Here is a 23,076-nt window from a genome sequence, read left to right as displayed (position 1 = left end):
ATAATTGTACTTGGATTAGTACAGAAAAACATAAGAAGTCATATTCCATTATTATGCATTTAATTCAGACACAGACCTTTGCATAGACAATCAAAATGAATTCTTATATTATGAAAACAGCTAAAAACAAATAAGGGAAAAAATGAATAGATGGACGAACAAGCAGGCACGTGCCCACAAAATAAAAAATAAATAAAATAACACAAATTACATACCTATTTGATACAAATGTTCTATTGATGATATTGTTAAATGTAGGCCATAAATACTTTTCAAGGCATCGCACAAATGTAGTTCAATAATGTTAAAACCATAATTTGACCTTCATCTTTTATCCTGGTAAATATATGAATTTTAATTTAATTCAAAATAAGAACAACAGCTATTAATGGCAATGCTTTGCTTAAAAAAGGGGAAAAAAACACTTAAAATAAAGTATTCATGAAAATATTTTAAACACGCATTATTAAAATTTTTCCATCATAAAAGTCGATCCTATATAATTAAATATCTTTTCCTTCTCAGACATACTTTTGTCTCTTTTTTTTTTTCACCATCAGTGATAATATTATCTGGATTTAGAACCATACTACAGACTCTGCAAATCCGCTGACCGATAATCAGAGCATTTCATAATCAGATAATAAGAGAAAAAAAAAAAAAAAAAAGACTGGAAAAATGCTAGCTTTAAACTTTTTACTGCCCCAATTTTCAACTCATTCTTAACTCCCTCTTGCATTACTTCAAATCCTAAATACTTTAATTCTTTACATGTAAAGTTACGTAGTCAATAATAACCCTCAATCTTGTCTCTCAACAATATAAATATTTTACGGAAGATCTCTATATGTTACTATAGTGACTCTACCTCTTTCATCTACCTCGATTAAATAATTGTCACTAGTGCAACAGTTATTAAATCAAGGTACATAAAACAAGTTTTTTCAAACACTGGCCACAGGATGATATTCATGGCCAAATGAAAAGTCGCAAGGATACCCACACAGTACAAAAGGCAAAGTCATTAGTTTCCAGATTTTATAATAAATCAGTTTTGCTTACATCCTCTCATTTACTCCACGCTGAAAATACCCCAATGTTAAACCCAACAGCAGAAATTATAAAATTTAAAATATGAAACCGTAATTTATGAAATAAAGAGAAATTATGATCTAAAGGGTATCAAAATTTAGAAAAAAAAGCAGCTTACTATTTATTTCTTTACTTTATTAAACATTTCTTTAAATGTGCGCATGCGTAAAGCATACGTTACGCATGGTCGAAATCAGAAAATTGCAACCAGAAAACTATTTGATGTGTATTCGTGATATTTATAATGACGAGGAATTTGATTTAAATCATATCAAAGACGGAGCACATCGAGATGAAATACTATATTTAGTAAGGAATTATAAGCCGAATAAAATAAAAACATCTGCCCTGAAGATAAGGATAATGCTGACAGATCAACTTTCAGTTCATTGCGTGCCAGTAACTCCAACATTTCACTTCCCTGGTCATCACAAAACAATTTACACATTTCATCTTCCTCAATTGAGCGGCTGAAGACTAAAATTCTTCGACATTTTTATTTACATGCTAAATAAAATAACTCTCTTCAAGGATAGAGGGTTTCTCAATTCTATGGAATCTTACATCTTAGGTAATAATGGCAAGACGTTCTCTCGGGTATATCCCTCCCCTGGTCATCACCACATTACATTTTCAGAGTTCAGTTTTTCTTTAATGAATTTTGTTACTTTCTTCCTCATCAGTGGTGTAGTGCAGGTACCTGCTGTATGGGGCAGAAGTTGAATTTGCTACCTCCTACACAAAATATGTTATTATTATATTCTATTTAAAACTATATTAAGCTACAAACACAATTTCCCCTCTAAAATTCAAAATTCTTACAAACTAGAAAACAAAATTTAATTACACTTATCTAGGAACAGTATTCTTGATGAAAATGTACTGATAAATTATTAAATACTATCCTATTAAAAATTATGAAAATTATAATAAATATTATTAAAAAACAAATGACTGTTACATACACTCAAGAGCCAAAACACTATGACCACCTGTCAATAACGAGTAGAACCACCTTTGGCGCCAAACACAGCTTCACCCCGTCTTGGCATGGATGGCCTACTCTTTATTTAAGAAAAAGTTATCTGTAAGAAAGCGAATATTCTTTACTATATGTAGGAGTAAAATTGAAAAGGCTAATGCAATATAATTAATACAAAATTAAGTTTTTTCTCATGTACTTAAATATAAACATAGCCATTAAAGACTTTCTCAACCTTGCAGTTCTAAACAAATCTTAAGTATTTTTCACTTGAAATTATAGGCATTGTGTAAGGTATATAATTGAAGCTTACTGTGTGATAGCGTGAAATTAAATTTTTAATTACTGAAATGTAAATTTTTAAATATGAAATACTCAGTGCATTTTATATGCATCTTTTAGACAGATTGTACCAGATGTTGTAGCAACGGTCACGCAAATCGGAGATATTGCGAATTGGTGGTCTTTGACCTCTGAGCTGCCGTCCCACGACATCCCAAATGTGTTCTATCGGATTGAGATCCGGTAAGTTTGGCGGCCAGGACATTAACTGGATATCAGCATCATGTTCCTGGAACCACTCCAACACAATTGTAGCCTTGTGACACGGGGCGTTGCCCTGTTGAAACATTCCATTTCCAGTTGGGAAGACAGACACCATGTAAGGGTGCAACTGGTCCGCAATGATGTTCAGATACACTGTAGCATTCATGGTCTGCTCTACCGCAACCACGAGTCCCAGAGACGCCCAAGAGAACGTCCTCCAGAGCATAACACCACCACCACCGGCCTGTGTATCACCTACTGTGCATTGAGGGAGCAACTGTTCGGCTGGAAGACGGCGTATCCTGACACGGCCATCGACGTGATGAATGACAAACCGTGATTCATCTGACCAGGCAACTCTCTCCCACTGACCCATGGACCAATTGCGATGTTCCTGGGCCCAGCGCAGGTGCAGTTGGCGATGACACTTGGTCAGCAAAGGCACACGAGTGGGACGTTTGCTGCGTAGCCCCATATGCAACAGTGTCCGCTGAACAGTGTGCTCCGATACTTTTCTACTTGGCCCTGCATTGTATTCGACTGTCAGCTGAGCCACTGTCTGGCTCCAGTTTTGCTTTACCATGCGAAACAGTCTCCGACGACCTTTTTCTTTGACAGCGTGTGGATGTCCAACACCATGTCATCTACTGCTGGTTTCACCGTCATTCATCCACTTTTCATACGTACTAACAAAGGTAGATTGCGAACAACCCACAAGTCGTGCAGTTTTGAAAATACTTGTTCCGAGCCTTCAAGCCATTACAATCGGCCCTCTATCAAAGTCGCTTAGATCCGGAGCCTTTCCCATCACACACAGAAGTAAGTGAAAGAATGATTCTTCAGACTCTCCAGCAGCAGTTAAATACCACTTCCACCTGATCACGTGCCTTCTACGTCATCCAGGCGCGTTCTTCCCAAAATGTAGGGCTGGTCATAATGTTTTGGCTCTTGAGTGTAGAGTCCAAACTGCAGCAAAACTTGTCAGTAGTAAACGCGCAAACGACATTTTTAAAACTTTGAAAATGTGCATGTAACGTGTGTTTTAATTAACCATTCATTATTTTTTAATTAATCATTAATTGTAATCAATTTTATTACATTTAAAATCCATATATATATAAAATTGAATAATTAAAATTATGCCTTATAAATTATATGCACATTTAATTAGAAATTTTCATTTAACTCCTCAAGCATGTATATCACTAAATCTACTAATACAGTACAAAGCAAGTAATCCGGACGTCCATTATCCGGACCTCAAAGCCACAAACTTACACATGCGCGTAAAGCCAGTAAAGTGTTTACCCATGCGCGCTTCCGATAGTGAAGAAAGTAACAGAGAATGTTATTGAAAAGGAAAAGATTTCGATTGACAAGTTAGTTGGTATTCTCAACACAGCAATTACAGGACTTGAACAGTGGAACTTTGTAACTGAACAAGAAATTATGTCTGTTTATAGAATTAAAGAGAAAGTATTAGCACAAAAACGAAGCAACTTAAACAACTTACACTGAAAGAAATGTTTACTAAAGTAAACAAATAAATAATAAGTATTAAGCATTTATTTTATTTATTTATTTTACTTTATTTATTTATTTATTTTGTGTGTGTGTGTGTAAATTTTGATACCCATTAAATCATACTTGCTCTTTATTTCATAAATTACGGTTTCATATTTTTAATTGTATAATTTCTGCATGCCATCTTACCAGATTTCAATTGATGATCTATAATCCGGAATCGCCAAAGTCCCGACGAGTCCGAATTACGGACTTTGTACTGTATATGAAAAATGCGAATATATTAAATCACTACTAATTATAGAAAAAATCAGAATCCATAAATCATATACCTTTATTCTGGATTTGATTTCCACAGGGAAATAAAATTGAAATAACCAAGAATAAAACATATAAATATTAAAAAAATACTTATAAGTATTAAAAAAATACTTATAATTTACAAATGGAGAGATTTATATGCTTAGCAAGTTTAAGTTCTGATTTTGAGAATTTTTTTTTTATAATACAGTTCTTCATTTGCCTGCATATTTAACTTTTCAATCAAAATTGCTTTGAGAGTTTTAGGACCTAAATTTGGTCGAAATTCTGTCCGATTTTTTTTTAATAGAAAAAATTCTTTCGCAAGCTGCATTTGATTGAGGTATTATTAAGACAGCAAGCATTACAGTAGGCAAAACTTTGTATTTTACACACATTCATATTTTTTAATTTGGCAATTTCTCCCCATACTATATCAATACGCAAATCTACAATTTCTTTCAAATCATCTACTTGATACATGGAAAACTCAATTTCCACTTGATTAAGATATTTTTCATCAATATTGGATGGAAAAGTATTCATCAAGTAAAGAACAGATGAAAATGAAACTTCAGTTCTCAAGTTGATGCCAGCAACTTCAGCATGTTTTAGAAATGGATCACTTAGTGGAAATTTATATATGAACATGCAGTTACAAAAAAAGCTCGCACAGAATTGAAAAATTTATTTCACTTCACTTTCATTCAACTTGGCATTTTTTAACTATAGTCTTGTTTCTGCACCAATCACTAAATTTTCATTTTCTTTTTGTTTACTATACTTCTGAAGTGGAATAGATGTCAGAGTAAAATCTTCATTTTCTTTAAAAATTACTGATGGTTTTAAGAATTTAACAAGTTCAACAAGTTCTTTTCTTAATTTATATATATAAGGAGTTTGTCGCAAATTAATGTTTACTGTTATAAACAAAGTATTTTTCAAAAATAAGAAGTATAATTTGGTGGTAGGTCGTTGTAACATTTTTTTAATGTTTTGCAATCTCATTCATTCTCACTGTTATCTGGTTGATCTCCAAAAAAATTAATCACCGCATCCCACTGTTCCAAAATTCTTGTTATATATTCTAAAAGAGACAACCATCTCATACTGCAATATTTCAAAATTTTATCAGATTTTGCAGTCTGACCCAAAATTTATTGAGCAACTTTGAAGCTATGCTTCTGATTAGAACTTTTCTCTAAATAAAAATATATATCTATTAATAACATTTCAATTTCTGAGCCAATTAATTTTTCAGTAGTCTTTTTTGCAGCTATATGCAAGAGGTGGCATGCATAACCTCGGATGATTATATTTGGTTGATGCATTTTGATAAACGATGCTACACCTTTAAACTTTCCAATCATATTACTAGCATTATCTGAAGAAAATTATAAGTACTTTTTTCATTCTAAACCTTTGCTTTTCAAATTTTCGTTTATACAATTCAAACCTTCTCCGGTATTATTTGTGCATTCTAAAATACTTGCAAAAGTATTTTAGAATACTTTTGCAAGTATTTTAGAATAGAAGTACTTGCATACTTCTTTCGCGAGTGTTTAGACAAAGACTAGGAAGCAGTAAAATAAAAATTTCAAACTTACTTTTCCAAGCAGAGGCAGTGATGTTTAATGATTTCATATCCATCACGTACAAAAAATTCAATAACATTGATCTATATTTCAGACACAAACTAAGGAATGGATCTAGTTTAAAACTGAATGATTCTACAACGGTTGAAGCCCAGTGTATGTTACTTACTATACAAAAAATAAAAACTTCAAAAGACTGGAAGCCCATAGTGGCTTGAAGGTGGCTGAATGGAAAGCATGATGACTCAATTTAGCACAACGTATCTTGAAGAATCACAAATTTTATTTTTTTTATGCATATCAAATCATCCTTTTGCAGATAAGATGTTTCCTAATTATATTTGAATACAAATTTCATTTTGAAGTACAACATCCTCTTAGGCAAGTAAGCGCTAGCAGCATGCATGAAAAGAGTCTTGACGGCAAAAGAGCTTATGCGAAAAAGGGAGAGTATCATAGCACTTCAGAGAAAGAAGGTTGGGAAGCGGAAAAGTTTCAGTTCGGAGTTTTGGTTTACAATTAATTTGATTGGACAAGAGGTATCTGCATTAAAACGTTACGTAAGAAAAATCTGGAACCTGTGAGAAGAGAAGAATTTAGGGGCACATCAAATTTAGAATGTTAACTTTGAGTATGCCAATTATTTTTTTGAAATAGCTATCATATTTTGCTATATCTTACACACATATATATGATGATAAAATTTAGTTTGACAGTCGAGAACTTTTGAAGAATCTCAAAAATCACTTGATATTCCAAATATACCTTTTTTACTTGTGGCACTTCACAATGGGGGGCAATCTGCACCCCACAAATGTGATCATCGCGCATTACATTTAAAACAAAAGCAGCAAAGCAAGAGACGTCCTTCAGCCAGCAAGTACAAGCAGAGGAAGAGGATTGCAACAATATTTATAGTAAAATGTTTCGTTAATCTGATTGGCTAAAACACATAGGCAATGCAGAAGTTTCAAGATGACATAATGCGGAATACGTTTTCAGATATGACGCAGTTTACAGAGTTATTACTAGAGACAAAGTACACAAATCAAAAATAAGCGATCAAGAGGCATTTTAAACCATAATTTTGATTTGCATTTTTCTTTTATCTTACATATATATATATATATCCTAAGTTGCACTGTTAAGACTTGAAAAATGCAAGCTGAATTTTGTCAATCAAACCAGAACGAAAGACACAGATCTGTCCTACTCCCTTTTTTGGAGTGGGTGTACACACTGTTGTGTGGATAAATTAGGATAAACCATATATTGAAGCAGAACAAAATTAAAAACAAATATTGACTGTGTAAGCATAAGCTGAATCTTCATGTTGATTTTTTGTGAATGTCCACGATAAATTACCATAATTCATATAAAATAGACTTGAAATGCAAAAAATGACGTTGAAAATGATTAGGAGTGGGGGTAACAGAATTAATACAATTAATTTTCAGTACATTTAATTTATTACTGGGAAACATTTCCTTCAGAAGTTTTCCTTTAAAGACTAATATTTAAAAAACCATAAGACTTGATGATCTACCAGGAGACATGAGAAAAAACCAGGCGTCTCCCAGCATCAGTAATATATATATATATATACACTCTTGATTATCTGGGTGCAGATTATCCCTCCATGGCAGTGTGTGGAAGTATTTGTGTGGGGGACAAATATGCATAAATCCAAGCCTTGTCTAAAAACAGCCAAATTGAGTCTTTAGGTTTAGTTTCAAAGATTATCCCGTATAATTGGTTCTGACTGCACAGTCGAAGGCATCATTTTAGCTGACCACTGGAAATTTTTTGTTTTGTACATATTTTCATGCACATTTTCTTTTAATTAAAAAAAAAAAAAAACTGATTTAAAATTTTAGGACTATAAAATTAAAGAGAATTGTTTAAACACAAAAAAATCATTGATTGAAAGATCTGAACATGGCAAATTGAAAATAAAGCTCACCAAAGAATATGAAATTGCCACATAAGCTGTTCATGATATTGTCAACACTGTACTTAAGAGTTTTTATAATGTGGAATTAATTCCTAACTTGAAGCATAGTTAAAGTAATATGTTTTTACATAAAAAAGAACGATACTTGAAAAATGCAAAAGGAAAAGCTTACCAAAAAGGTCTTCAACTGAGTTATTACTCTTTTCTAGTGCATGAAGGTTAAAACAGTAACTCATCATTCATCTATTCACCAAGAATCATCATTCATCTCGCACAGACCTAACAAATCAAAATAATGTAAATTAGTTATTTAAGATCCTGAATTCAACTAAAAAAGATGTTTTATTTAAAAAATTATTCTAGCATTACACACAACCCCAACAAAATAAGCAAATTTTCAAAATTTCTGACATTTCATTCAATTGAAGAAAAGTTTTTTTCATAAATACTGCATTCTGACTGTAGACAAGCAATTAAAAAAAAAAAAAAAAAGTAACTTTGAGAATTTTAGTTTGCCTGTAAAATTGTTCAAAATAAAATTGCAGTAATGCAAGCTCACCAAAATTTTCCAATATTTAAATTAAGAATTTTATGTATATTACTGGAATACTAAGAACAGTATATAATTAATCTTAATTAAAGTTCAAAAGATACACATACACACTCTGAATTATTCAGGTAATAAAATGCTGAAGAAGCTTTATATATATAGGTTAACAAATTATTATTCCAGGCCTTTCAAGATGTTCCTCACAACCTTAAAAAATCATATTTAATGTCTTCTAAATACATTAAGAATACTAAAATGCAAAAGAGGCATTAATCTAAAATCTATGACAAATAAGAATCAAAATGAAATGAAATTGCATGTGAAAAATTCATAGTAACTCTTTATTTATGCACTTTATATTCGATGGATGAAATATACTTTATGAATAAATTTAGCTACATTTTAATTTATGGTTTTTTTTTTTTAAACTTTTTTTAATATTGTGGCAAAAATAAAACACACTTTTTCTTCACTTAAAAAACTTACTAATTACATTTACAATTTATTCAGACAATACATGTAGAAAAGAACCTATTTTTAAAAAAGGTACAACATTCATATTTCAGGTCTCACTCAAAAACTCTAACTATTAAAACATTTGTAATCATCAGCTGTTAATAAATATTGCATAGTACAGGTACTCACTTAACCACTTTATTGGGAGGAGGGGAAATTAGCATGTACCATATTTCCTAACATATTTTCCCTTTTCTACTAATTTTATGACCTTAAAAATAGAGGAAAATTTTGTGATTAATTTAATTTCTAAAGGATGCAGTTGTGCTAGGAGTCTAATAAATGACAAGCAATTATGGTGAAATTATTAGTATGTTATTTCTTTAAAGGAAATCTACATTCCAATAAGTACACATGGTAATATTAACATTATAATATCTAATAACATATCTGCATTCCTTCTTCCATGTACTTGAATCTTGTCTGTTATTAATTAGACCTAAAAATCGTCCATAAATAACTAAAGAAGGTGAATATGCAGCTGTCTCAGTGAAATCATAGACTGAATGCCAGTTCATGTTTGCTAAGGGAAGCTCGCCGAGTCTGCTATGCTGTAATTGGTTGGTTCTTATAATAGGCTGCCATAAAGTACAACAATCAAAAGGAAAAGGTTCAGTATGAATTCAGTTGTAGTTCATGATTATTAGTAAGATGAAAACAAAGTACAACAATCAAAAGGAAAAGGTTCAGTATGACCTTCAGTTGTAGTTTATGATTATTAGTAAGATGAAAACAATCACTATATATATATATATATATATATATATATGAACCCATTTCAATATTTAGGGATGCTCGTTGTCTGAACACATTGAGGAAGGAGAAAATTGAGTAAAAAAAATCTTAATAGAATGGTGCTAAAAGGATGAGTGGAATATGTGAGGAAACACAGTAATATAGTCTTCAAATAAAAAGAAAATTCTCATTTGAAGGTAATCCACTTATCTTCCATAAAGGTATTATACAGATGCACACATAACTCTAAAAACAAGATGCGAAGAAGAATAAACATTGCAATAAGATTTTTTATGTTTGATTGCTGTTGTTGATTTTTTTTAATTGCAAAATGTTTTCTTGGGTATAAAGTTATAAAAGTTATGGAGCAACATCGTGAGGATGTTCATCAGCCCAATGAATTCAATTATTGGAGCTTATTGAATATCCCTGTGAATTATGCAAAGTGCATCAATGCACATCCTCTCTATGTTGTCATGTGCTTTTACAATGATCTTAGTAAATATTTTATGCCGACAATTTTTGTCATATGTGTACTGATCCAATGCTACTGATGGTTTTTCAATATGCTGTTCAATTTGCTCAGGACATAAGTGGGTGCTGCATTTGAAAATTTTGAATTTTTTCACTGCAACCATAACCATTAGAGCTATATTGATTTAAACCATCACAAGATTTTGTTTTAAATCATCACAATCTCAAGTACCTGCTTCCACATAACAATATCTGAAGTTTCATTTTGATTGGTTCAGTGATTAGGTCACTAGGGGTTTACATATATTGGGAAGGTTTTTAAAGTTGCTGAAGTACTTCTTGACATCAGGAGACTTTCCAAGAGTAACAAAAAAATCCTTTTTAGCAGGTTCTCTACTTTCAGTACTATGATAAACTGATTTATGCTCATGGTTTATTTGGAAAGGGTATATGAATATAATTTTAAATGCTTTCTATATAAGCTTATCAAATACAATTAATGATAAAAAACAGTAATATTTTATAATCAGAGCAATAACTTAAATGTCACTGAATTTGTAAAATAATATTTGCACTTAATATCTGAAAGGAAGATTATTCCACAAAAGGCGAATAAAAACAACATCAGCCAGAGACCTACAATTCACGGGCAATACTTAAACCCAAGAGAAAATATCTAGGAGCACTGGGAAACATGAAATGCATAACTTACATAGCATATTTTATTGACTGCTAATATATGATTTTAGATAACAAGAAAGTATAAAGGAAATACTAAAATAAATAAAGCATGAATTCATATATAACATAGAGCACAGTTATGTCTTATTTGAAGATAAAAGTTTCTTCAACTCAGTTATGTCAATATTATGCTTCTTAAATGTTTGAATTAAAATTTATTTTTAGGGGGAGGAGGTAAGGTATCACTTAAGCAAATTAAACTTATATCAACTTTGTATCAAAATAAAAACCTCTAAGCAAAAATCTGCTCAAAATAAAATCAGAGATAATACACAAATCTGAACTATTTGGTGAAAAATTTAGTTTACTTCTGAGAAAAAAATCTACAGAAGCACAATCTCTTTTATATGGTTTCATCTTTCAAACACAACTAGAAAGAGCTAAAAATATTTGTGATTTTCAGATGAATAAAATTAATATTCAGATGAACAGCTGAACCACTTCCATTTTATAACACCCTAGCAATTTCCTTACATGTAATTAATTATATTCAAACTGCATAATATACAGCCTACACCTACTGTTTTTCAAATAATTACAGCTTATCTTACTCTACACAGCTGAGTTAACCCTCTCACTGCATAAGTTTTTTTTATCAAAATAGGTTCAAAAATTATGTATTTTTATTACATATTTCAAATCTACAGATATTTTAGAGTTAAAATATACAAAAAATTTTTGTAAAAGAGTTTTTTTCAATATACAATTAGATCATAAGAAAATGTTGTCAAAATACTGAAATTGAAGAATAATGATATAAAAGGAAAATTTTGAAAATTAATATTGGTTAAATTATGATTTATTTCATAAAATACAAAGGTAAAACATATATACTAATGAAAATATTTGCATAATGTGTGATATTTTGCATATTAATTTTGCACCACTATCCAACATTTTCAATAGAAACTGAATTTTCAGATTCATCATTATCTGCAGAGAAATTCAAGAAATTCTCATCAGTTTTGCTATAACTATCTTCAATATACTTGAAATCAGAGTCAAAACTACTATCAATGACGGAAATATCATAAGGAATATAGGTTATATCATATGCTAAACGCTTCCTACCAGACATCTTTGAATTCTGAAAAGTGCTCGGCAAAATGCTACATTACCTATTCTTGTATATTTGGCAGAAATGTGGACAACTAACACCATCTGCTAGTTACTAACAACTAACCACATCTAAATAAACAATTAAACATCACAGAAAAGCCGAAAGGAAACCTTGAACTAGGAAAGAGCGGGTTGCACAGTTAAATAGACGGCAAAAATTCATCCCCGCGGAAATTGCAAATACTTGCCTAAATTAAATATTGAAGCAATGAATATATTATAGATCCATTAACCCCTTAACTGCCGCGGGCGTATATATACGCCTTGCTCAGCCGATGCGTTAACTTTGCGAATAATTTTAGGTGTAGCAGCGCAAAGCAAATGATAGCAGTTTGGAAGGACGTATATATACGCCTGGGGCAGTTAACGCATCGGCTGAGCAAGGCATATATATATGCCCGCGGCAGTTAAGGGGTTAAAAGCACTTTCAATAAATTTTCAAGTAAAATACAGAATGTCCCAATGTACTTAAAAGTTGAAACTGCTGACTTCAAATAATATATTACGACTACTAAGAAAAATATGCCAAAGGGGTGGGGTGAGAGAACTTGCAGTTTATAGATTTGGAAAATGGGGAAAAAATCTATTCTGAATATCTAAAAATGAAGACATATTACAAGACATTTAAAATCCATTATCAAATGCTTCTTTAAAATGAGGATTGAGTGCTTGGAATTAATGCAGTTGAAAATCACATGAAATCTCAATCTTTAAGCTCATCACAATTAAGATACTGACAATGAATTCAAAGCCACACTTATGAAAATTTAATACTGATGGAAAAGTTTTCTCTTCTATTTCAACAAATTAATATGGTGTATGGTTTCTCTAGCAAATGCATACTATTACACTATTCTGGAAATGCACTTTTCAGACCCTAAAAGATCCGGTAAGGAATTTGGTATGCAGCAATTTGGCAGCATCAGGCATCCCACTCATTCTCAAGCCAGGTGAAATAAGATAGCTAATCTGTCCAAACTGCATCTTCTGTTTCCTAATATTTTTACACCGGACAGACTCAATGCAGACGAGCAATGTCCTTTGTTAGGGGGAAAAAGTTGCACTAAAAAATTCCTAAATAACCTTACAAGAGGTATTAAAATGTTCTTTATTCATGTACCCGTGACTGGTTATAGAAACTTCAAAAAGTATATACAGCTTGATAGTTATTTTTGATGATACCACTGGAAAATGAATCTTTCATGATCAAGAGAATGCTAATTAGAAGTTCCTCATTCTCTCAATATCAAACTATGATTAGAATCACAATTGAGGCTATTTTTGGACCTGTTAGATGGTTCTCTTCCTTTTTGGCTATCAAACATGATGACGATTTCATGAATACCTCAAACAAATCCCTCTGTAAAATACAGTGAGTGGGACATAAACTAATGGCAAGTCTTAATACAGCAGCAGAACAATAAACATTTTCTGGCATTCTGGCAGATCTAAAGTGTATTCTCCTGTATTGATATGGTTTCTTCTTGCAAAAAGTGAAAGAATTACAGTCTTTATATGCAGTTATTGATTTTGGCTGTCCTTGACTAAGCTTTTCTACTCTAGCTAAATATGTTCTCACTGTCTTACAGACTTACAAATAAACTAAACTAAAACTCTAGAAATTAAAAAAGTGCTATTTTAACATATTAGGATCATTCATTAATGTGTGTGCATTAATTAGAAATGGAAATATGATTACTTTACAAGGCAAAATTCCAATCTACACATTTTGGGCTTGAAGGAACTTGAAATTTAAAAAGAATTTTATGGATTAAAGGTCATATTTTGTTTCTATTTACAATGTTTTCTTTCTCATTTCTACACACTTTCAAACTTTACACATAATTAACTGAACAAAAACATAGTTCACACACATTTGTGTACATTGAATTTTAAGGACCATTAATGAAAAAAATTAAGGACTTATCAGCAAAGGGAACTGAACAAACTAAAGCAGTTATCTACACTCAAACTTCATTTTTCTAATACCATTCTAAGAATAAAATAAGTCTGTATGTAGGATATACTATTATTAAACATAATGATCTAATACTTAACAATAGAATAAAATCAGCTTTGTAAAATTTATCAAGTAATTTAGCATTATGAATTACAAAATTTCTGAACATATTTTATAAATGCTTAGTGATATTTAAATTTTAATTAGTTTATTAGTTTTTACAGGGTTTGTACACATTTCTGCACACGGAAATTAAGTACTTTTAAGGACCATTAATGAAAAAAATTAAGGACCTATGAGCAAATGGGAACTGAATAAATTCAAATAAAAATATTATTCTATGCCTGAATTTCACTTTTGTAATACCATCCTAAAAATAAAATAGATCCCTAAGTAGTATGCATTATTGCTAAATATGAATTAATGAACATAATAATTATTAATAAGTTTGAGAATAAAATAAACTTTATGGAATTTATCAAGTAGCATTAAATATTTACACTTATAATAGATTGGACATATTTGAAAGAAGATAAGTGGCATTTACGTTTTAATAATAGTTAGCTTTATGTTGATTTTTTTTAATGTCTCATTTTGTCACATACTTGGTCAGTCTAGAGCAGAGGTTCTCAACCGGTGGTATGCAAGAAAAAAATAGGTGGTACACAAAGCAAAGTATTTTTAAATACTTATTTCAAAACTTAAAATCCCAACATACTGATTGAGTTTTTTCTCTAACACTCGTAAATTTATGAGATCTGAGCTTTGCTCAAGAGTGGGGGTACTAAAGAGAGGTGGCATTTCAATTTTTGTTTAGATGGTGCACGTTGGTCAAAAGGTTGAGAACCGCTGGTCTAGAGGTTTAGTAAATAGCAGGTAGATTTTACGTCAAACGGCATAGGTTAAAATGAGAAGTAAGATCATAATCAGCATCATTCATAACAAAAGACTGAATGTCAGCTGCTTGTCTTTAGAGAGAGACCTGCTGATTAGAACAAACCTGAAAGGCCTGATTTATGCATGGTTGGCAAGTGTTGAAAGTTAGTCAGGCTCTGTTTGATGCAGTTAGTGTCATAGCTTTGTGCAGAATTCCAGGGGTTGTAACCCAGTTAACCGTTTGACTGCTACGCGGCGCAAAAGCGCTGCATTCATGTCTCTCGAAAACCGCAACGCAGTTAGTTATTTTAGAATGCACTCGTGTTACAAAATATGCATAAGATCAGACTACGTACGTTCCCACCCACGGAGCAACAAAGACACACTGAAACTCGCAGTGACGGTTTTTGAGACAAATGAACGCAGCCAACCGGTTAATATACATTCAGGTTCCAATAAGCCATTAAAACACCAGAGGTGATAAGTTGTTTTGTATTATTTTAAGTCTCACTAGAGGCAAAGAAAAAGTTTTACTTGAATTTTTACATTTTTGTATTTTATCTTGTGACCACAGTGAGTATTAATGAAAGGCAATAACTCGCTTTAATATGTAGACATAATTTTTAAGGGTATAGTTATCAATAATTAAATTAGGTAGTTTAATAAGATTAGTCATTATGGATTTATATGGCAACTATTAAATTTTATTTTTTAACAATATTTGTTAAAAAAGCCCTATTTAAATCACAATCTAATAAAATTTCACAGTTTAAAATACATGCAATTTATGACACTGATTCTTAAACGATATTAGGATAATTACATATTAAAAGCTACAAAACATTTATGTTTTGTAACAACGGCACTCAATAAAATATTTATCCGTCATTTTAATTTGAAGCCTTCCCAACCTTTTGGCTAAATTATATCGATTTCCTTCTCTTTAAGCACCTTTTCTAACAATAATTAAGAGATTTGTCTCAAATGCAAATGAATGCTCTCGTTAGTTTCTGCATGCTTTATCTCCTAACTAGTCAACCTCTCCACAATGTACCTATGAGGGTTTACTTGATCTGGTAAAGGTTAAATAGTTTAAAACCCCCGATAGACATGAAGCAAATTATCACTACGTCTGAAAGTAACTACAATATCAGACAAAGGTTTAAATAAGCCTCTTATTTAAAAAGAACTTAGAACAAACATAAAGGCATGTTCTGATGCTAACAAAGCCAATTACATCTCACGGTGACATAATTAAACAAGAACAGTCAAATTCAAACTAAAAATGTGGACTAGTGGTCAAAGATTATACAATTTAATTTTAATTTAATCTGGCTTAATAACTCTTATCATATGAGGAAACAGAAATGGAAAATTATAGTAAAGGCTGAAATCATAAACAATTGGGTAATTTACATAATAATAATAACCGCACATATCTTTGAAGAATAATTTTCTTTATGTATTCAGTTTCTTTCTTCAGCATGTTTCCTTTCCATTTTAGAATTTTTAGATTTAATTAAGGATTTCTGTTTTTCAAAAAAATTTAAATACATTTAGAATGTATAGAAAAAGTGACTAATTTAATTTCTTTAATAATATGGAATTCAGAAGAACCGTGAAATATATATGGTAAAGGCCAGTTACAGAGCTGGTGTGACAGAATTTTTAGAATTTAGTGACACACCAAACAACAAAATCTAGAAATGGCAAAACTTTTAGAATTTAGACAGGCATTCGAAATAGAATTTAGAAAGGTACTAATGCAGTCGAATTTAGTATCAGATGGTAAAATGCAGCCTTTCAGATTCAAAATATTGTATAATAAGTTGCCAAAATGAAACTTTATAATACGACAGTGAAAAATAAAAATGTTTTATTTAAATGTTCCAATATATTACCAATATCTACCAATATTAAATATAATTCCAATATATTACTATTATTTTAATGAAATTTATCAAAGTTATGATGTTAAAAAAATCGGCGAAAAATTCTCAAATTTTGGAATTAAAATTATATAACAAATGGACCGTTTTCGCAAAACTCGAGTATTATGCTGTCATTAGATACCAGTTTTTGAAAGGTAATACGCCTACTCAGATTAAAGAAGAATTGGACACAGTGTTCGGGCACTCTGCACCATCATTTACTACTGTAAATTTTTGGGCAGTCAATTTAGAAGTGTGTGTACCAGCTTGGATGACAATGAATGTTCAAGGCGGCCGAAAAGTACAACCAAAGGAAAACATCACTAAATTCACCAAATTGTCCTGACGACCATCGAATCAAGGTTAGAGAGGTAGCAGAGGCTATTAGCATGTCCAAAAAACACGTTTGCCACATGCTGAACTACGATTTTGATACGTGCAAGCTGGCTGAGAGTTGGGTGTCGTGTTTGCTCACTTTGGACTAAAGACGTGTCCGAATGTTGCACTATTCTGTTGGCGCAATAAATTGGTTTTTTTTTTTTTTTTTTTTTTTTTTTTTAACTATTAATCACTATAGATGAAACCTGGATTACTCATTACAGCCCAGAAACAAAAACATTCACAAAAAAGTGGACTGCAAAGGGAGAATTGGCTCCAAAAAATGGCAGAAGCTGTTCCTTCTGCTGGGAAAATGATGGCAAGTTTTCTGGGACAACCATAGGATTGTCTCAATAGATTATCTTGAAAAGGGAAAACCATTACCGGAGCATACTATGCAACGTTACTTGACAAGCTGAAGGCAGAACTTATGGAAAAACAGCCACATTTTTTTTGTTGAAGCAAAAAAAAAAAAATTGTTTCAACAAGATGCTGCTTCATATCACGCCTTAGCAGTTGCAATAGCGAAAATCTATGAATTACGATTTGAATTGCTTGACCACCCAGCCTATTTGCCAGACCCTGCACCAGGTGACTTTTTTTGTTCCCTAAGCTAAAAGAAGCACTTGGAGGACAAAGACTTCCATCAGATGAGGAGACATATCAGAGAAAGATTCCACATATTATTTGGGCGGATTAAAAGAATGAGAGAATCACTGGAAGAAATGCATAGACTTACAAGAAGACTATGTCGAAAAATAAAGGTAATTTTGGAGAATAAATATCTTTCCCCCCCCCCCACCTTAGGTCGGAAACTTTTCAGACAGCCTGCGTACATCGTCTGGTCACAGCTTGGTTTCCTCTACTGCTTCAGAAATGTAGTATATCACAGATCAGGGGTCTCCAAACATTTTAGCACACTGGCCATATTGGTTATTTCAGGAAGCTTCGAGGGCAAAGATCCATTTAATTCACGACACCACGGCAATGCAATTTTAAAGAAGAACATAGACTTTTTTAAACTGTGAGATTTTTGTGATTGGATCTATATGCTGCGATCTTATGCAGAGCCTTGTTTTTTAGATTTTCATGCAGTTTCACCTAACAAATTTCTTAAAGCTGTTTTTAAACATTTGCAAAAATATATTTTTGTCCCAGAATATTTCTTCGGCTTAGTATGTTCTTCACTTTTCAATGGATTCACCTCCCCATTGTCACATTTTATCACCCATTTTGTTTACATATTGATCAGGTGCGAACTTTCACTCGTACGTATTTCATATTTTAGGCAAGTTTTATGTGAAAAAAAAAAAAATCTCCAAATTTAAAATAAATTACAACATATACAGAACAAAAATTAAGATTTAAATAAAAATCGCTACTGAAAATTTCTATGAACCAAACTAGAACACTACTGTGAAAGTATGAAAGGTGACACACAAAATCTTTATTCTTGTAAAAAGTGCAATGAGAATTTTTTACTTCCTTGTACGAAGTAAAAAATTATTGTTACTCTATTACTCGGCTCGGTGAGCTCAGTTTTTTTTTTCCCCTTACATATTACTATATTGAGAATTTTTTGCTTTAAAAGTGACTGAATTATGTTGTTCTTGTATTTCGGTTAAGGTTTTGTGACTTTAATTAATCTGCATGCAACAGTTTTAAAATTATCAACAACTTAAAAGCTGTTAAGTGCTATTAAGCCTAATAAAGCTGCCATTTGTTTACATTTTAAACTTGTGCTTTGTTTGAAGGCGTTTTGATTTTTATGTACGAGGGCAATCCCAAAAAAAGGTCTCCTATTTTTTGGGGACATAGAGAAAGTTTTAATACGGTTGTTGGCAACACTGTTGTGAGTGGTGCCTTCTCCGCTACCACATAAGCACGCAGGCGCTTCGCTCGGATGCTCAGTCTTGGCTTGGCAGCCATTCGAAATGGAGCTCCCGATAAACGTTACCGCCAAGTGCGAAGTGCGTGCAGTTATTCAATTTTTGAACGCAAAAGGCGTTAAACCGTTTGAAATTCACCGCCTATTGACAGAAGTATATGGACAGTCGTGCATGGATGTCAAAAACGTTCGCAAGTGGTGTAGAGAGCTTACAGCCGGTCGTACTGAAATTCATGATGAAAAAAGGAGCGGGAGGTCGTCAATTGCCGACGATCGCGAAAGTTGAGTTCCTCAACTTTCGCGATTGTTGAGTTCGTATTCGTTGAGTTTCGTGATTGTTGAGTTCGTAAAATGTATAAAGATCGGAGGATCATGTGGATGCTCCTGAACGCTTCCTGAAGGGCATGGCAGCAAGCTGGTATGACATGGGCATTGTAAAACTGCCACAGCATCTACAAAAATGCATCGACCGAAATGGCGATTATGTTGAAAAATAGAGCATTCTGCAATCTTTAAAGTGATATAGCAATTATAGAAAATAAACGGTTCTTTGTATATCTAAAAATGTAGATGACCTTTTTTTTGGGATTGCCCTCGTATTTTTGCCTTGCCGTGAAGTAAGATCTGAATTGATTGAATAAGAAATATATCTCTAATGAAACGAGAGGAAATAAATTTAAATGAAATGCGACCAAAGACTAAAAATATGTGTAATTTAAAGGACGTATGAAGAAGTCCTGTGTCCACATGAGATTTTCTATATACAGTGCTACTGTGTTTCACGTTGTAAATTTAGGAATGGTTCTATAATGTTAATATGTTTTATAAAGAACATGCATGACAGGCAATGCATTTCTAGATTGGTTGTTATGTAAAATAGTTAATGCGTATGTTATTTGTTACTTTTAAATTTTACAAAATTATTTTTAAGAAACCTTTTGTGGGCCGGATCATTAGTGCTTGCTGGCCGTAGTTTAGAGACCCCTGTCATAGATGAATCTGTCAACTATTAAAAATATATAATGATTTGCACTGTGGAAATGAAGAAACATTTTCTATGAAGAAAGAGGAGGCATTAGCTATTTTGCAGTTAACTGGATGATGATGGATGACTGTACTTTGAGGAATCGGAAAATAATTTTTTTCCACGGCATAAATTTACTTTCTGAAGAATGATTTCTCAAAAATACATATCTGCTAAGCCAGAACAACAATATGTATGCAATAAGCACTTTACAATAACTATACAACATACCACACTTTGAAAAAAATGGGCAAAGTCAACATGTAAAAAAAACCACAAGAAAAAAAAAAAAAAAAAAAAAGGAGAGAGAGAGAGGACCTAGTAAAAGCTGGGCTTATTACAGGGATGCAAAGTTTTTATCTAAAATTGAAGCAGGAATTGGTCAAGAATATTTGGCACTGCGAAACATACCGCAGATGTCGGATGTAAGGAAGTTTTGTAATTAAACCTAAAGGCTTATTGCTAATTAATTTATTCTATTATTTTATATTTTACATATAATGTGTAAACAATTACTGTAGTATTTTTGGTTACACCCAAGAGATGGTGCAACCAATCAGGGAGACAGACAGTAGCGATAAGCAAACAAGTTCAGGGCAGAGTTCTAGTGGTTTCATGAATGTTGTAAGTATGGATGCTTGTCTCCATTTCAACCTTACATGATATAAATGTGCACCTTTCTGTTAATTTTAAAGTCATAATACATAATTTTTGTTGTGATAAAAATCTTCATTTAATCATTTTTATGTAGTCACCAAAAACTGGTGACCCTAGTTAAGAACATTATACATTTTTAAACACCATCTGCAGATTATGGTGAACCTAGCAAACGAACGTGTGGGCAGCTATGGATTTTCACCAACATCAATCTATGTGCACCTATGCCATATCGAAGAACTGAGTGGAATTTGGAAAACAAGCTGTTCAATGGACTGAACTGGCATCTACCGTATTCATGCAATGCAAAAATGATCTGGCAAATGCAACCACACAACCTTATAACTCACCTAATGATCAGTTCTCTATAATGGCAGATGCATCTGACACAGTCATAAGAACTGTGGTTCATACCCACATGACTGAAGGACTTCGTCTAATGGCCTTCTTCTCAAGGAAACTTACCACTGACAAAAGGAAATACAGCTCATAGGACAGGGAGCTGTTTGCTGTGTATTGTGCTATTAAATATTTCTTACACAATTTGGAAAGACATGACTTCATCATTTGCACTGACCATCGACCCTTAATCTTCATATTTAAAAAACACTCAGATTCATATTTTAATTGTCAGCTTCGACAACTGGATTTTATTACTCAGTTTAGTACACACATCAGAAATGTCTCTGACACAGATGTTGCTGACATTTTATCCAGGAATAATAACCAACTGACCACTCCAGATTATTCCAAAATTGCAAAAGCCCAGTTGCATCATGAGGAACTCAAGAGCCTGATATCGGATCCACAAACCTTAACTACAATGACTCCACATTGATGCAACACTTAAAATTCCCTGCAACATATGAAACAATAAGATACGTCCTTATATCTCTGTAAAATTTCAACATCAAGTGTTTGAAACCTTAAACAATTTGGCACAACCTGGAATTCATGAAACTCGTGAAAATCATGAAACTAAAACAGAACATTAGCCCTCTAGTTACATTTACAATGATTTCTAGAAGCACGCACAACAGAATTCTATCATTTTGTCCCTTCTGCAATGTAGTAAAATAATTATTAAAAATTTTAATCTTTTGTTAATTTACATAATTTTTATTTATCAAAATCTGTTACTAGATTTTGCTTACACATCCAAAGGTTCAGATCATCTACACAAGAATGGATTAACCCTTAAGTACAGATGTTCATTTTCTGTTACGAAAACACAGAGGAGGGGTCTCTCAGACCACCCTCTATTTTATGCATTTTAAAATAATGTACTACAGTCAAAAGTCGTTAATCCGGACTCGTCGGGACTTCGGCGATTCCGGATTATCGATTTTTCCGGATTATAGATCATCAGTTTAAATCTGGTAAGATGGCATGCAGAAATTACAAAATTAAAAATATGAAACCGTAATTTATGAAATAAAGAACAATTATGATCTAAGGGGTATCAAAATTTACAAAAAGAAAAAGCTTAATATTTATTTGTTTACTTTATTAAACATTTCTTTCAATGTAAGTTGCTTCGTTTCATGTGATAATACTTTCTCTTTAATTCTATTAAACAGACATAATTTCTTGTTTAGTTACAAAGTTCCGCTGTTCAAGTCCTATAATTGCTGTGTTGAGAATACCGACTAATTTGTCAATCGAAATGTTTTCGTTTTCAATAACCTCTGGGTCACTTTCTTCACTATCGGAAGCGAATTATAATGACGAGGAACTTGATTTAAATCATATCAAAGACGGAGTACATCGAAATGAAATACTACACTTAACTACTGGAATTATAAACCAAATAAAATAAAAACATCTGCCCTGAAGATAAGGATAGTGCTGACAGATCAACTTCCAATCCGCGGCGTGAAATTGATAAACAGATTTCGGATTTCAAAACATACTTTCGCTTTGTAGATACAAATTACATATTAGTAAATATATATCGGAAATTCTATTTGACATAATCCTTCTAATCTATCAATCTAATAATGACGTTTCTGCCCCCCCCTCTGCCGCAGAGCAGCGTGAAATTGATAAACAGATTTTGGATTTCAAAACATACTTTCGCTTTGTAGTAAATATATATCGGAAATCCTATTTGACATAATCGAAAGTTCAAGCTTACTTTTATAAAATTGCTCTAACAGTCTGCAAAAAATAATAAGCCGGATCCATTTCGAAGATTAAGGAACAACGCAATCTGCAACATTAACTGAATTAGA

At 32.2% G+C, this 23,076-nt stretch overlaps 1 protein-coding gene across 3 annotated transcripts in view; it reads right to left on the bottom strand.

Annotated features, from left to right (window-relative positions):
• The window catches only part of LOC118182768 (splicing factor, proline- and glutamine-rich-like), a 141,425-nt gene that overhangs the window by 2,881 nt on the left and 115,468 nt on the right, over nucleotides 1-23,076 (bottom strand). Inside the window, exons 8-10 of one of the 3 annotated variants that reach the window (XR_015044396.1) lie at nucleotides 8,166-8,272; nucleotides 2,058-2,177; nucleotides 216-336 (exon numbers count right to left, since the gene is read on the bottom strand). Coding sequence is in view for 1 of the 3 variants with exons in the window: in XM_085827645.1 (XP_085683771.1) it covers nucleotides 8,258-8,272 (15 nt within the window). In the remaining 2 variants the exon portion in view is untranslated. Of the gene's footprint in view, nucleotides 1-215; nucleotides 337-2,057; nucleotides 2,178-8,164; nucleotides 8,273-23,076 lie in introns of those variants that run through there. The other 2 variants (XR_015044397.1, XM_085827645.1) reach the window with 2 other exon arrangements.

This window comes from Stegodyphus dumicola, chromosome 12 (genome assembly GCF_044657685.1).
Source record: "Stegodyphus dumicola isolate Sdum_Otavi_A_Nest chromosome 12, ASM4465768v1".
Classification (NCBI taxonomy): domain Eukaryota; kingdom Metazoa; phylum Arthropoda; class Arachnida; order Araneae; family Eresidae; genus Stegodyphus; species Stegodyphus dumicola.
Note: the sequence above shows the minus strand (reverse complement) of the source record. Positions and strands in the feature narration are given on the sequence as shown.